General features: G+C 43.6%; 1 protein-coding gene across 3 annotated transcripts in view; it reads left to right on the forward strand.

Annotated features, from left to right (window-relative positions):
• Nucleotides 1-16,548, forward strand: part of PSIP1 (PC4 and SFRS1 interacting protein 1) — a 38,355-nt gene that overhangs the window by 392 nt on the left and 21,415 nt on the right. For all 3 annotated transcript variants that reach the window (XM_048291079.1, XM_048291081.1, XM_048291080.1), the window contains exons 2-5: nucleotides 193-379; nucleotides 1,319-1,395; nucleotides 5,504-5,642; nucleotides 15,894-16,010. In XM_048291079.1, the coding sequence (XP_048147036.1) occupies nucleotides 308-379; nucleotides 1,319-1,395; nucleotides 5,504-5,642; nucleotides 15,894-16,010 (405 nt within the window). In that variant the 5' untranslated portion in view covers nucleotides 193-307. The remainder of the gene's footprint in view (nucleotides 1-192; nucleotides 380-1,318; nucleotides 1,396-5,503; nucleotides 5,643-15,893; nucleotides 16,011-16,548) is intronic.

Here is a 16,548-nt window from a genome sequence, read left to right on the forward strand (position 1 = left end):
CCTAGCCGGGGGTGGCCTGGCCCTGCCCGCAGGCCGGGGCTGGGGCTGCGGAGTGCCCAGGGGGTCTCTCTGTAGGGGTGAACGGCGGGCACGGCGCAGCGCGCCCCAGCCAGGGGCCGCCCGCCCTTGCTGACGTGCCCTCTTGTGTGCCCTTTTCTATGCTCCCCCGGCCTGGTGTGATTATCCCGGCAGTGAGCGGCTCCTCGTGTGCCTGGCAGTGCCTCGGTGGTTGCTGGAAGCGCAGAGCCCTTCCTTCTTTCAGCACGGCCCGCCTGGCGGCAACAGGGCGTCACGTCGGTAAGAAAACATGAGCCGAGATTTCAAACCCGGAGACTTGATCTTCGCCAAGATGAAAGGTTACCCCCATTGGCCAGCCAGGGTAAGGCTCCCCCTCCTCCCCCTGCCTCGTTCTCTGCGGGGTGTGCTCACACACCTGTGTTGAGCGGCGCTTTCTGCGTCGCCTCCTGTGAGGGAGGGCACGGCTGAGCTCGCGGGGGTAGAAGCGGCTTTGCAGTCACATTGCAAATCCGTAACAAGTAGCCCTCTCAAGCAGTCATTACTCGTCCTAATTTGTGTAACGCGGCTTTACGGAATCAAGACTGCTGTATGGTAGCGTGACACTGGAGCAGTGCAGGCCCCTGGAGCTGTACAAAAATAGTGTCCCCTAGTAACTGCTCTTTTTTGGCAAAAGAAAAACACGAACTTATGGCAGGATTCCTCCTAAGTGGGCTATGTCTACTGTGCTTTCTGATAAATAGGGTAGCGTGTCCAGTCTTTTTTTGTGTTCTCTGTGCTCCCGTAGAAGAGGCATGCCAAGTTCTGGGACTGCTGTAGGTCATTTGTGGGATGTGGGAATGGAGGTAGAAAGGTATTTAGCTAAGATGCTGACTTACGAATTGGTGTTCTTTTAAAGTTTGTTATTCTTTTGGTAGTACTTCAGATTTGGGCTTCCACAAGTTATCAGGTCAGCATAATGGTCCAAAGTGTTGCTGTTGCTTTTGCTTAAGGACGGGCAGTACGTGAACAAAATTGAATTGTGCCTTTCACCTGTAACACATGATAATCTCTCTTTTTAAAAAAAGTCATCATGTGAAAAGTATCGCTGTAAACTGAAAGTGTTGTAATTTTCTATTGTTGATAATACTGGTTTTCATTCTGGTGTATTTTTTTTACATACTGTTCAAAAGAGATCTCAATACCTGCTTTACTTCTCTGTAGCTATTTTTATCCCCATTTTAATGCTTAACTTTTACATATTTCCCCCTAAACTGTTCTTGATTGTTATTTGATTTGAATTATAATAGTCTGTTTTTCTTAGGTGGATGAAGTTCCTGATGGGGCAGTTAAACCTCCTATGAATAAAATGCCTATTTTCTTTTTTGGCACCCATGAGACGTAAGTCCTTTATATTTCAGTGTTGTATTCTTTTCATTCTAAAATGCTGTGACAAGAAGTTATCTTCTCTGAATGTAGTGTATTTCACCCTATTGTATTTATTAGCACATCTTCCTAAATTGATCTCTTTTATCAAGATGTGCTTCTCTAACATTTGCTTAAGCTGTTCAGGTGAATGGTAGACCATAACACGTACGCTTTGCTCATCAGAAGAAAAAAAATTGTACCCACAGTGGTGCGGCTGACTGGTTTTACTTTTTTCTGTAATGAGTTTTAATTGTAGGCCGTATATCCTCAAAATTCTCAATACTGTATTCTCAAAGAACGTGAAATAGGCAAAATTTGAGAAACATGTACCGCCGTTGTTTTTGTTGCGGGTTTTTTTTTTTTTCTGGTGAAGTTTTGGGTTGGGGACGGTGTTGTTTTTATGAGATCTGGAGAGAGATGAGGAAGTGAAGTTAGCTTCATACCTATCAATCTGCAAACTACTGATCTTTGGATACTTTGAGCAATGTTTTGCAGTGATACAGTATTTGCTTTGAGAGACTGTATATCTTCCACTGCTGAATTTAATAGAAAATATTCTGGGGTGTATGCAGTTCTGTCTTTCTGAAAATGACTGTTACTTCATAGCATGACTGATTTGGTTACTGTAGATTTAAGACATCATCAGATTCAGTGCTCCATTTGTTGTTGGCGTTGTTAAAAGAAGCCCAAGCAATTAAAACCTATATTGGTGTGCTTTTAATTACTCTGTTTTTCCTAATAAAATGGCAGATTGAAGTTGTGTGCACAAGTTCTCCACTTCTCACGTGTTGTGGAAAGACATGGCTTTTTTTTATCTTATTAACCCTATTGAAATTGCTTTAATCTGGTACTTTGCACCTATCTTTTAGTAAGCCTTGCTCAGACAAGATACATTGCCCTGTTGAATTAAAGAGCAAGCTTCCCCTACTCTTGACATTACTCGTTACTACTATTTTTTTTTTTAAAGTGATTTCTGTGATGAAAAAGATTTCTATGTACTTGGCCCATGTATTTGTTTTTAGCTGATCTCATCTTTCAATAAATCTTTCAGTGACTAAATTTTTTTAGTTTGGTTGAGGTTTTTGTGTGTGTGTAATTTCGTGGATAAAGGAGAGTTCCTGGAATTCGATTCAAGGTTACAAGGTTTGTCTTGTCCATTGTTTTAATTATGATTTTAAATATGTTAGGTTACCTTTTTTTTCTTAAATTTTTTCACACAACTGAACTTTCTCTTTGGCAGCTGCAGTGCAATACAGCTTTGGTTCTGCCATTGGTGAAGTGTGTGTCATTCTGGATTGCACTGGGGTTTTGTGTGGTTGTAAGTAAGTTCAGGAGTGCATGTTGAATGTAAGGGAGATAGAAATAACTTCTTACCTAAAGCTTTAAGAATACCTGTGCAAGTTTTAAGAAGTTTTATGTACTGCTTCAGATTTAGCTTAGGGCTCCTAAGAGATGTTTGGGTGTGAAAGGTTTGGTGAGTGGGGGCTTTTTCATACTTTGCATGAGTAACTTGAAATGTCTGTTCCTCACTCCGATGTAGTTACAAAATAAAGTTTTGCTGCCATCTGGTTTTTGTTAGGCTCTAGGTTACTATATTTCAGAAATCCACAGAATTCAAGAGAAACTTCCTGCCTCTGTTTCACACACATTGCAATGTACAGGGTGTTCCATGACCCATGTGTCTCCTGGTGTTTTTTAAATGTGTTGCTTATCTTAAGTTCTGTAGAGTGGTAACAGAGAAAACTTTTATAATTCTTGGCCTTACGTATTCCTTACAGCAGATACCTGTGAATAACAGCAGTAAGGAACAGATCAGGTGACAAAGGAGACTGATGTTCCTTGGCATGTAATTTTGTTTAGGTTTTTATTTGTAAATAGTGACTTCAGTGATCCATCAGGAATTATGTACAGTTAACAATTCCTTGCATTTTTTTTCCATGGGAATTAAAATAAATTTGGTAAACTTGTTCTGTGCCATGCTTCTCACAGTTAAGACTTACACATCTGTGCAAAGTTAAACACTGTACCTTCAGCATTTTAGTAGGCTGTATGTGTGCAGTCTGTCTTACTGTAAGTACTGGCAACTCTGAAAACCCACATAATCAGTTTATCATGCTAAAAAGTCCTGTGTGAAGGATGATGTTTTGGGGCTATGTGGATGTTTACAGCAGGAAAAAGGAACCATGCAGAAAAGGAAAGCAAGACTGGCTTGGGAATAATTCTTACTTGGCTTCTAGAAATAATACTCTGTTTATGAAATTACTGTAAATAAGTATTAACCTGTACTTTGCAGTTTTTTGTTTTCTCTTAAGTTTTGTAAAAAAAACCCCAACTGAACATGTTACTATGTGGGGAGAGTAATAAATGGCTACTGTTTTAGTAAGCACTTTGTTTGGATATGTTGTGGCAGTAGGTCATACCAGTACAAATTTTGTTTGGTCACAGACAAACAGGTCACACTGAACTCTAATTTCTTGACTTTATGTATTAGTGTATTCTCTTTTCATTCAGTTTTTCTTGTTCTTTTTTTCTTTTTTGGTACATGGGGTTTAAACTGCAGGAGCCTACTAAGCCTCATAACTATTTCACAGTAGCTGTTTTCTGGTGTTTTTCAATGCCTGACAATAGGGGCCAAGGCTTAGAGACTCTGGAAAAATGCGTTCTTTCAGAGAATAGGCAAGAAAAGAGGCAATGTTTTTCCTGGTTTTGTCTCTTCCAATTGCTCTTTCTCCCTCCCCATCCTTTTGGCTTGTGTAAATACGCTTTGCCAGGTGCATGTTTCCCACACTGGCTGAATCCTCTCTAACTATCTCTTGCCAAGAGGTAGGTGATTTCCAGTCTAATCTGACAATGGCTTACTTAATACTTGGTGCACACAAATGAGTGTTTATTGCTGGAGTAGAAGATGCTTAAGCTTTCTATGAGATGCTGTGGGTTTTTTCCCCCCTCCTTTTAGTAGAGTGTAAGTCTGAAGTAGCTGCTTTTTTTTAAGGATAATGAAGGAAATGGTGGTGTGGAGCTTAGAAGTATCTGTTCAACTTTACCATGAGCTGGTACTTTAGAAAGCAAGTATCTGCAACTTTTCAAATAGTTGGATGTAATATATTTGTAATAACATGGTCATGTCAAGGCATGGATTGAAACTGAGACTGTACAACTGAAGTGTGGTCTTTCTCTGTTAGCAGCATATACATTGGTACAGTGAAATCCTAACTGTGAAAGGCCATGAAGGTAGAGCAGAAATGAAATAGTCTTTGATGTTCTTCAGCGTAAACCATAATATTGGTTCTCAGTAACATGGTATCTCGTTTCCCCAAGTCTTAACTTGGAGATGCTAATAGTGAATACTGTGACTTTTTCATATGAGGAAAGCTAGTAGGTAAAAGCTTTAGTTTGACAGGTTGCAGTAGGGATAGGAGTGGTTTTTGTTTGTCTGGAAAAGATATACAGGCAGCATCAAGACTGTTCCAAAAGTATCTTAAAAATAAGACAATAATCATGTTTACTTCATCAAGAAAATGACTGGGGGAGAAGCTTAAAATAAGAAAATCTTTATTGTTTAAATTTCATAAATCAAGTTGTGAGGTTCTGTTGTCAGACCCTGAAAAACTACTGAATGCTGAATTAATTACATCTTTATGTAGCATTCTTGAAAAGATGGGGGCAGTTAGTGTATTCAGGTGGTGTTTTTTCACATCCAACACAATAAAAATATTAAAGAAAGCTTTATTCTTAACATTTAAGCATGATGTTCTTTTGTAAGGAAACAACTGCTCTTTCTGTTTGGTTGTAAGCTTAGTTTTTAATTGATGCAGTTCACAGTAGCTGGTTGACTTGTTAGCTGCACTCTTTAAGATGCAGCAGTGAGCGTTTCTTGCCCAGATACGGAATGCTTTGGGAAGGAGGGAAGTCTCTGTGTGGTGGTAGTAATGGAAACCTTGGGGTGTTGCAGGCCAAAGTTTAAAAAACTAAGGACTAGCAGAAGAGTAGTAATGAATTTAACCTTTAGTAACACATGGTGCTTACTTCTTTGAAAATACTAACCAATTAAAATCCAAATTTTGTTCTTTCTTTCCTTAAGGGCATTTTTGGGACCAAAGGACATATTCCCTTACTCAGAAAATAAAGATAAATATGGCAAACCAAATAAAAGAAAGGGTTTTAATGAAGGGTTGTGGGAAATTGACAATAATCCCAAAGTGAAATTCTCTCATCAGCAGGTAAGCTATGCAGACTACAAATCTTTGTTGCTTTGGGGGGAGGAGGGGAAAGGCAACAAGTGTTTTCCTGACACAGAGGAATGACTTACTGCTCCTGTTTAACTGCAGCTTAGACAAAATTTCATATATTCTAAAAATTTAAAATACTGTTTATTATTTGTGTCTAGTATCAATAGCATAAAAAGAGATGGAGGTTGTTTAACTGGAGATACATACATACTTATGACTATATATATTCCTGAAATACTTAACTTTGTGACTGTGTTTGAAAAGTGGTGGGTTTTTGGGGTCTCAGTCACTCTACCCTCTGTATTCTGAAACCAAATACCTATGTCCACAAGTATCCTTGTAAGATTTCAGTACATGCTTTCTTAGTGTGCAGTATTAATACTGTCCCTGCCCACTCAGTGGGGTCCCACATGCCCCCACAGATGCACGGGTGGGTTCAGTGCTACAGTCGGTAGCAAAGAGTTGAGAAGGGCATTTGGGTGCGTTCCGCCAGGAGCATTCATTGCTGCTACACTGTCGAAGGTTACAGAGGCAAATACAAACATGAGCCCAGAACTCACAGTTTTATGCGGGGCTGGGGCAAAGGCGGGACTTGGGAACGGGGTCCAGTGGGGAAGCTCAGGGGGAGTGAGGAGGGGGTAGAGGCTGACAGCCAACCGGGGAATCCAAACTGGGATAGATTAACAGAACAGAGCAATGCATCCTGGGAGAAGCCTTTTTGGTCACCCTAACAAGAAGTGATTCTTGTGTTACTTGGGACTTGTCTTACTGAAACTCTCTGTCCCTTGTGATGTATGTTCACCGCCCACCACAATTCCTCCTTTCTGTATTAAACAAAAGGCCTCCCCCAAGGATCCCAACACCCAGTGTCCCAAAGAACCAAATATACACAAGCCAACAAAATGATCAGAAGCACCCACAGCCTAATGTACCAGCAAGTCCTCAAATCTTTTAGAGGATTTTTCTCTATGGATGCTCTCACAGGCGAAGGTGAGGTTGAAGCAACACAGTTCTCTTTGGGCTGTGGCACAGTTCAAGCATTCACTGCTGGTGGTACCAGGAACATCCAGAGGATGGCAGGGTGATAGGTGTTGGGTGCTGGGCATCCTGGTGGTGAATGTGGGCACAGGCTCTGGCAGTTGCTTCTGTTGGGGTTTCAAAGAAAGTTAAAATTTTCCCATTTCAAATGGGGGGGTTCTTTCCCTTCCCCCCTCTTTTACTTTGGGGAAAGGGGAATAGTATAACTTAACAAAGGTATGGGAACACGTGGTTAGGGGATAAATAACAAGTAGTAAATAAAGAGAGGAGTGCAAGTTAACAGAAAACATGTCAATAGGAGTATTGCGGAGTGTGGTTGTGGGAAAGGCAAAGCAGAGGGTGGTGGTAGGGAAAATTAACTGTTGGGAAAGCAACAGAAGAGGTAAGATCTGGGGAGACACCAAGGGTGTCTTGACTTACCTGTTCAAGTCTTGTTTGCAGTTCTGGTTACAGGACGGTGAGTCTGTGTCTGTGGTGGACATCAGTGCTGTTTTGCACCGTCTCCGTTTCCAAGCAGTGGTTGTCTGCTCTTTTGACTGTACCCTGTTCATCTTGGTTGGTGTTGTGTCTACAGCAATGGTGTTCGCTGGGCTGGTGCAGGGCTTGTTTTCTCCTCTGGCAGTTTCCAGGTATCACGTGACCTTTGGCTTCTTCACCGCAGTCTTTTGATCTTCACACTTAGCATCAGAATCTGAGAATTCACTGTTCTGTTTCTTTGGCTGCTTTTCTGCTTGCTTTAGCTGCACGTGCAAGCTGGTCAGGTCGACTGCTTCCCTTACGATGTTTTTGCAGCTCTCTGGGAACAGTCTGAGTCCTACAGTCTGGCTCCTGCTACCACCCCCTCTTTCTGCTTCTCTTGCAGCACAGGAGTGGGGGCTGCGGCCAGGGCTAGGGCTGATGTGAAAGACACCACGTGGGCAGAGTTCTTGCAGCTGGGGGAGCCAAGCGGCAGTAGCTGCGACTAGGTAGCATCACAGCATTCGCATAGCAGCAGTGGAGCTGGCAGGGGGGTGCCAGGACAAAGTATCCCTTCAGGAAGTGGCTCCAGCTCACTGCCACAGCAGGGGAGGCCAGGTCTACCTGGCCGAGAACAAGAATGACCCCCCCTTTCAACCCCTGCACCACGTGGGCAGCCAGGGTGGGCCATGGCAAGCAGCAGCACAGGCAGTGTGGCTGGCTTGGGCGTGCCCCTGCTTCGGCGGGGAGAGGCAGCCAGGCGTGAGCTGGCAGGGGGTTGCCGGCGGGCTTGGCGGCAGCAGCGACGGGGGAGAAAAGTGGCTTTGCCACGGCTTTTCTGGAAGCTCCCGTGCGGTTGCTGAGGAAAGTCCAGCCTGGGGCTGTAGCTGCTGCTGGACTTTAGCTTTAGGGCACTCTCGGACAGCAGCTCTAGCAGCTGTTCTTGCGCTCGGTGCCGGTGCCGCTCCACGGCTTTGGCTCGCGGGTTTTCAAGCTGTGGTAGGAACCTGTGGGGTCAGGGTGCCGGTGCAGTCCTAGGGGCTTTGCAGGGGAGTCTTTGCTGCTTTGCTCACGGCTTCTACTGGGGCTACTGGTGCCCGAAGCCAGCTTGGCTAGGGCACAGAGCTGACACTTAGGGGCAGGCTGAGCCTGGTGGGAGCAGCTGGTCCGGCACAGGGCTTGGAGCAGGTGGGTGCGAACACTTCACAGCCTCCCCTCACGAAGCAGGTATGGGCACTGCGTTTTTGCAGCAGGTTTTGCAGCACCTTGCTCTCTAGCATGCACACCTGCAAACTCACTACGGCTGTGCAGCAGAGGAAAGGAAGGCAGGGCAGCGCACGCAGAGGTGCTGCTGTCCCCAGGCATCCTGGAGTCTCCCCAGCTGCTACCACCCCCACTCTCGGTCTTGGCCTCAAAGGAACGAGAGGTGGGTTGGTTCTCACGAGCAGGGCCACTGATGGAGGGGACAGGGACACAGGAGAGAGATGCAAGATCTGCGGCTGGGAACGGATTCTCAGTGGAGGGAGAAGGGCCCAACGCAGCACGTTATCGATGTGTGGGAGGGGCCAGGGATAGAAGAGGGACCACACACGGTAACATAAGCGGGAGCAGGTGGGGGAGGGGGACCACGTGCGGGTGAAAAGCCCACCACTACCACTTGGGCTTCCACGTGGCATCCGCCATTTTGTTTGAGGGGAGTGGAGGCGGGAGAACTAAAAATAAAGGTAGCAGCTGGGATTGCGGGACCGATTCTGCTGCCACCGCGATCTTGGAGCAAATTTGAAGTAGAGGAAACTGGGGAAGTGGGTACAGGGAAGAGGTCTGGGAAGGAACTTGGAGTAGCCTGGCCATCACTACCCCGGGCAGGGATCAAAAGAAATCAGGCGGAGGCAGGCAGATGATAGCAAACCTGTGCACTCTGGCAGAATCCACCTCCCAGTTTCTCTTGAAGCAGGGCAGAGGAATCAGGGATGCAGGGAGAGGGAAGCGGTAAAGGGTTTTTTAAAGTGGGGTTAGCATTTCTCAACCTGTTGATAGTTTCTATCTGTTCTATCTCAACTATCTGTTGATAGTTTCACAAGACTATCAACAGCTTTTGCTAGCTTGTAAAGCAAATAACCTCCCGACGTAAACAACCATCACACAAAGTGTTTTAAATGCTCAACTAACCACTGCATAAATAACCACTGCACAAAATGTTTTAAACCTTCCTTGGTATAACGATAATTTTCGCGAACAAGGACTCTTAGAACTGGGAGAAAAACTCCTCTCAGGAGATGAGAGAATTCTGCCCCATCTCCCTCTCTTCCCAACCCTCAAGATAAAAGGCAATTAACAAAAAAGGATACAAAAGTGACCCATATTACCTTAGAGGGTCAAATAAAAGTCTTAAGATTGGTCCACTGACTTTAGACCAGTCTTCTCTTTCCCCAGAAGGTTGTCAGTCTCCGCTGCTGAGCCCCTGATAGAACTCAGAGGTTTCTTTGGGGCTATGGCTGCTCAAATGGGACTTAAATCTAGGAACTACTGGAGACACTGTCAGGGATGGTCCGAGGCCATTCAGTTGAGGCGCTGTGGGGTCCCTGCCCAGCTCCGTGGGATCCCGTGTACCCCCACAGATGCACGGGTGGGTTCAGTGCTACAGTCGGTAGCAAAGAGTTGAGAAGGGCATTTGGGTGCGTTCCGCCAGGAGCATTCATTGCTGCTACACTGTCGAAGGTTACAGAGGCAAATACAAACATGAGCCCAGAACTCACAGTTTTATGCGGGGCTGGGGCAAAGGCGGGACTAGGGAACGGGGTCCAGTGGGGAAGCTCAGGGGGAGTGAGGAGGGGGTAGAGGCTGACAGCCAACCGGGGAATCCAAACTGGGATAGATTAACAGAACAGAGCAATGCATCCTGGGAGAAGCCTTTTTGGTCACCCTAACAAGAAGTGGTTCTTGTGTTACTTGGGACTTGTCTTACTGAAACTCTCTGTCCCTTGTGATGTATGTTCACCGCCCACCACACAGTATTTTCATTCTAGCAGTCGGAAGCAATGCAATGTTTGCCTTTTAGCCCCTGTCACATGACTTGATTCAATTTTTGTCCATCAGTAGTTCCTTGCTTCTTGTCCTTTTTGTAAGACTTCCAAGCTTAAACCAGAACTATGCAATCCATAAAAGGACCCAAATTTAATATGAAGACAAATTCTCTTACTCATTTTGTCTTTGCTTGCTCTGAACATTCTGTAACTTTTAGTTTTGTTATGTACACTGAATGTATACTGACTTTGGTTACATTGGGTCTTCTAGGCAATGCTGCAATAATAAAAAAAAGAATTGCTGTTTTCTCTTTTTATTTGCTGCTCTTACACAACATGCCAGGTTGCCATTTTAGCACCAATGAATTCCTGCTTCATAAGATACCCCAAGTTACTGTGTTTCTAGTTTGAAGGAGAACATGGAAAAAGATGTAAGGAGTTTCTGAAGTATTGTCAGAAGGTGATGTATTCCAGGTGTACACTTTCTTCTTTGGGATATGGAGAGATGCTAATCCTCATATCACAGTGCGAAGGACTGTAGTAATAAGAAACAGATTCTTTCTGCTAACGTATGATACAAATTGATACACCTTATCCTGACAATTGAAAAGAGGTGTTCTGTGGGTGGCTGAGGTAATTGTAAACTATAACTTGTGTGTTACCAGTCATTCTAACTAGGTTGAAATTTGGGTATAAATAATCAACAGTAAAAAGTTTGTCTAATATTTTGTTTCACTGCAGAAATCTGTCACTTCATTTAAGCAGTGCTTCCAGTAGCATCAGACATTCCTAGATACATCTCTAATTGGAAGAAGACACAAAACATGTTGCCAAGAGATAGGTTTTCTTAGTGTAACAGCTTTTCTGCAGTATAGTTCTTTCATCTTTTGAGTTCCATTCAGGTTCTTCAGCTTCAGCAGCAGCATCACTTTTCACACTGTCTTTCTTGGTCAGGTTCTGTCTAGAGCCATTGGGTTGTTCTTCACAGTTTTTTCCCTATTTTTTTACTGAAAGGAAAGAAAAAGCTTTTTTTTCCACCGGTCATATTTTAAAAGTGTTCCTCTAAGTGAACCTTAAAATTACTGGAAGAAGAAACTTTTCTTAGTAGGAATGGTTTAACTGGAGTCCTCCATCCAGTTCTGAGCTACTCAATACAAATGGAGGAACATGAACATACTGGAAAGAGAGACCCATGAAGGGCCATGAACATGAGGGACTGGAGCATTTATGCTGTGAGGAGAGGCTTAGAGAGCTGGGACTGCTCAGCCCTGGTGAACTTATGTGGAATCTCTGCAATTTATACAAATATGTGAAGCAAGGGTGCAAAGAGCCTGGGTCAGACCCTTTTTAGGGGTTTCTGGTGACAGGACCAGCAGCAAGGAGCATAAACTGAAACATAGGAGGTTTTCTCTGAATATAAGGAAGATTCTTTTTTTTTCCTATGAGGGTCACCGAGCACTGCTACATGTTGCTCTGTGAGGCTGTGGAGTCTTCATTCTTGAAGATACCTAGAAGTCTTCTGGACATGGTCCTGGTCAGCCAGCTGTGTGTTTCCCTGCTTGAGCAGGAAGATTGGATCGGTTTGAATTACAGAAAGAATGCAGTAATGCAGTAGATTATGCAAATTTTCTTCTGAATTTGCCCTTTAACTTTAGAAGGCTTTCCTTTTGATAGTCTTCTCCTTCCACCCTGTGCTAGGTGTTATTAAAAGCGAGTTTTACTTGGAGCAAGTCAAGCCCTTTAGTCAGCTTTTGTTCTTACTTGTGGGTAGTCCTTGTTGGTGCTATTGGAGTACATCTGCAAAAGGCTTTCTAGATGGGACATCTTGTAAAATAAAATAGGACACAGTAAGTGTTACTTAATCTGAAAAAAAGCTGCCAGTAAGGATGTACTTGGATTGTTTCTTTGAGACATCTCTGAAAATGTCAGGTCATTCAATCATGCATCTTTCATGGGGTTTTTTTCCAAAGCACTTCCTTTTGAGTTTAGTTCTTAAAGTATGATGTCACTGTTATGCCAAAGATTTTAGATGAGATGGAGCAACCTTCTGCTTTTCCAAGAAGAAAAAAATTGTAGTATGATAGTTGGTTTTTGGTTTGTTTTCAGTTGCTTTGGCTTGTGCGTTGAAATGAGCCTTCTCTTTTCAGTACTTCACTCAACAGCATACAATTCACAGTGCTGAGACTTCAAAGGCATCTTATTTCATGTTCTGGTTAGTTCCCATGGTGTTTGGCTGTTGCAGCTTTCCTGTTCACAAGGATGTTGCCATATTACCCTCTCCTCAAAGCTGGGGAAACACGTGCATATATTTTCAGCCCCTACTAATAAGGGAAAGATGCTTATCTACTTGGTGAGTCTCTGTGACTGTCATTTAACAGCTAAGGGTTTTTTTGAGGGGTAGGACTTCTGGGTATTTTAGTCAGGGAAGGAGTGGATGTTTAAGTGTGTAATGTCCTGGTTTCCCTTGGGATAGAGTTAATTTTCTTAGCTGGTGCAGTGCTGTGTTTTGTATTTCGTATGAGAATCCTTTTGATAACACTGCTTTAGTTTTTACTAAGTAATGTTTTCCTTGGTTTAGAGTAAACATTCTTTAGCAACAACTAAAAAATCTGTGAGTTTTGAATTTGATTCTCATACTAAATACAAAACGCAGCACTGTACTAGCTATGAACAAGAGACTTATGTCTATCTTAGCTGAACCTGGGGTTGCTGGGGAGTTTATGGGGAAGCTGGTATTTGTTTTAAGGGTAGCAGAGTGCTTGAAATCAGCTTCTGAGGCTCCAGCATCTTTGCCAAAAAGGGGTATAGTATAGGCCGCAAAACATTCACATCAGGGAATTTGGTGCAGTTTAGTCAGTTGCCATATGCTTTTTGTGGCTAGTTCTGGTAACAAGAAACAAAGACAAAAATAAAAGAGTTGGAGAAACATGCTTCCCTCTAGCGACCTCTGCTCTTGCTTTGTTAGTCCCCAGTGTCCTCTCTGCACGTTACAGTGTGTCCCCTGGGTAAGACAGTGGTGGTATAGGAGAAAGTCGGGTGTGAAGTAGTTACTTTGTTTTCACTGTTCCTTGTTTCTTACGCAGCAACTGCGGTGTGGGCTCCTCCATGGCCTGCAGCCCAACCCTGGCGTGTACCTTCTGTCTGCCCTCTGCCAGTGCTTGGTGTTAAGGGAACTTCCATGTCTGACCATCCAGGAAACACTGTGACAGTCACAGTTGCCACCACCTGAGCTGGGTCTGAGGCCCTTTGCAGCGGACAGCTCCAGTGATCCCGTTGGGTGTACTGCTGACTCCCTGCACAGACCACACTCACACAGTCAAACAAGGTTTCCTTACTGGCTTGACCCTGACTTTCTGTTAGCAGTGTCAGATAGCTGGATCCATAAAATAATTTAATCATGATGCTACCACAGAATAAGAGCTTGAGTGCTTCCTGGGAGGGAGCCTGGACAAAGGAAGCCCTGGACGTTTATACCGTCGCAGTCCAAGGTTGGAAACTGTTGGGTTTTACAATTGAGTACTTGGTCCCAGCTGTCTCTTGAGTGTCCACTCACCTGGCTGGCCACCATTCCCTTTTTATGCAAAGTTCAAGATCTCTTGCCTCTGGCTTCTGCCGCTCACAGCTCAATCTGCGATGATACCAGTTACCTTCACTAAATGTACTCCTCAACATGAGGCAGCTCCTCTAGGCTGGAGCTTGGCTTGGGCAATGGCTTGTGTGTCTCCTCTTTTAGTCTGTCCTTGACTCTGGCACCTCTTTTGCCTCAGAACGTCTTGTGCCTTCTGCAGGCATCTTGTTCTGTGCATGACCATCCATCCTCTCTCATCACATGACCATCCATGACCTCCGTCCTCTCTCCCCCTTCTCCCATTGCTATTTGGGTGAAGGCACCATCTATTCCCAGGTGAGGTGGGATGTTGAGGGCCTGTTCACCCCTTGCCAGTCACCTCCCCAGGACCAAATGGGCAGCGTGCTCAGGGCAGGGGTGGACTTGGTTCCACCCATGTCACCGGCACCTGCCCACGAGCAGAGGGATGAGCGTAGGCAGTGAGGGATCTTGAAAGTGAAGGCAAGTAGTTGCTTATGGAAACTGAGAGGAAAGGTAACGTAACTGATGAGTAAATATGCCATTTTCCCAATGTTTAAAGTAGAATAATGTATTACGGCCTGCTAATACGTTGCACTATTCAGTTCATAGGTGAATGGACACATTTCTTTGGCTGCGGTCTTGGTGGTGAATGCATCTTAAGATATTCCTTGATGATATTAAAGGGGCAGACTTGTCAGCTCTTTGTACAGGGCATTCACTTGCAATTTTTTTCCTCTTTTTTTGTCCTTTTACTGGGCCTATGTCCCAGTCTGGGAGTGTGCCCTGAGCCTGTCATGGAGGTGGGGAGACTCGAATACACCAGGACCAAGATTAAGAGGCAAGGTCAAATGTTGGTGATCGAAATAGTAATTCACTTTTATTCACTGTCAAAGAAGAGAGTGAGGAAGAAAATAGAAAAGTAGGGAAAAGTGGAGAATTACAAAAAATGAGAAAGGTAGTCACCACCAAGAATCTGCAGCAGCCTGTGAAGATCCTTCTCTCCTCTGTTGGTGGGTAGAGCTCTGCTGGGACTTGCTGCCCTCTCATTTCTATCTTGGCTGAGTGGTGTTTTGTGGCACTGACTCAGCAGTTTCACTGCAGTGTGTGGGCCATGAGAATGGCACATGCATCGAGGTTCACGACATTCCTGGGATATACCCCAGTTCCTGGTGGTGGTGCTGCCGTGGATGGCCATGGCCCTAGGTAGCACCACGTGTTCAGTTGTGGAGAGTTCTGGCACCTGGGTGTCTCAGTTTGCACTGTCTGCAGTTTAGGCTCAAGAAGCTGCAATCTGCTTTTGCTTTGTAAATGCCACTGTTGCCTCCAGTGGACCCAAGCAGTGGCAAAATGGGTTGTTTTCTAGCAGTTCTCCACTGCATTTTTTATCTTAGTAAGGCCTTCTGAGAGCCAGATTTTCTGTTATATTGCCAAAACTGTAATGTTCTGAGAGCAGTATTTATACTTCGCAGATGTTGCTTGTAACTGCTCGTAAGGGAGTTGAGAGGGCAGAAAGGAGCTTGTAGGTTGGGCTGAAACCCAAACCCACTTCCCCAGTGGGGGAAAAGAAGCGTCAGGGGAGTTCTGCCAGCTTTATTTGCAGGAGCTAGTATATAAGAGGGAGAAAGCCATACACAATGTAATGGAAGAAAAAAGAGTAATTTAGGCTTTATCTCTATGTTTTTAACTTCTAGTTCACCAATTACCTTACTGTAATCCTTTTTCTGCTTACATTTGCAGGAACAAGTAGTTGAATCACTTAGGATTGATAGTGTATTTTAAAATACACTTCTTTATAGTAGCATCAGAAGTTATATTTGACCAAAACAGGTTTTTTTTCTTAACTTTCAGATATGTTAAGATATATTATTCAAAAGAAAAGACTTATATTGCAGTATTGATAATGGAGAAGTTAGTCGTTACAGCACTAGAGTTTTAAAGTTTAATAATAAAGAAATTGCAAGTTAAATCGAAAACTGGAAAGTAATGAAATAAAATGAATAAGATGTATTTAATATTCTAGTCCTTCTAATAAGGAATTCCTTGACATGATGCTTTCTTCAGTAATGTATGTGGGAGATTACACCTCAGGTGAGGAGGGGATTTAGATCTCATTTTTGATGTTTTTTTTAATTGAAGCCCCATCCAGCCGTTAACACTCCTATCAATGAGACTGTTGAAGAAAGCAGTCAGGAGCCTGCTGAGGGGAGTGAAGAAAAAGCAGGAGCCAAAAGAAAAAAGTATTCTGTCCCAAAAGTAAGTGATTGAATTTCTGCTTTGTTCTGCCAGAAACATTTTCAAGTCAAAACTATATTGCCAAGTCTTTACTTAAATACTTTAACAGTGGTTTACTGTTGTAACTGCCTGTGCTTGCTTCCTTTCAGATATACTTACAGTAATACTTCTGTCCTTCTGTTTTCCTTATATGGTGCTCTGTGTGTTTTTTGAAAATTAATTTCTTTACCAGCCTGCATTTCTGTATCATAATACACTTAAACTAAATTCATACAGTACTTCCTAGGCAGGAGAAGTTGGAAATGATCACCAAGAATTAGTTAAACTTACCCCTTTCTGTTTTTGAAGACTTTTTCATATGATAGGCAGGTATGACTGTAATTTTCAATTATGACCATTCATATTGAAAAGTGGAACAGAGCATTAGGGTCTGTCATGGGTGAAAGGGTACTTGAGTGTGTGTGTCAGAACAGATTTATAAGAATTGGCTTGAATTAGATCATATCCTTAATGAACAACTTAGGATATAGAGAATTTAATAGCTGTATCAATTCAACTC

Source organism: Corvus hawaiiensis, chromosome Z (assembly GCF_020740725.1).
Source record: "Corvus hawaiiensis isolate bCorHaw1 chromosome Z, bCorHaw1.pri.cur, whole genome shotgun sequence".
Classification (NCBI taxonomy): domain Eukaryota; kingdom Metazoa; phylum Chordata; class Aves; order Passeriformes; family Corvidae; genus Corvus; species Corvus hawaiiensis.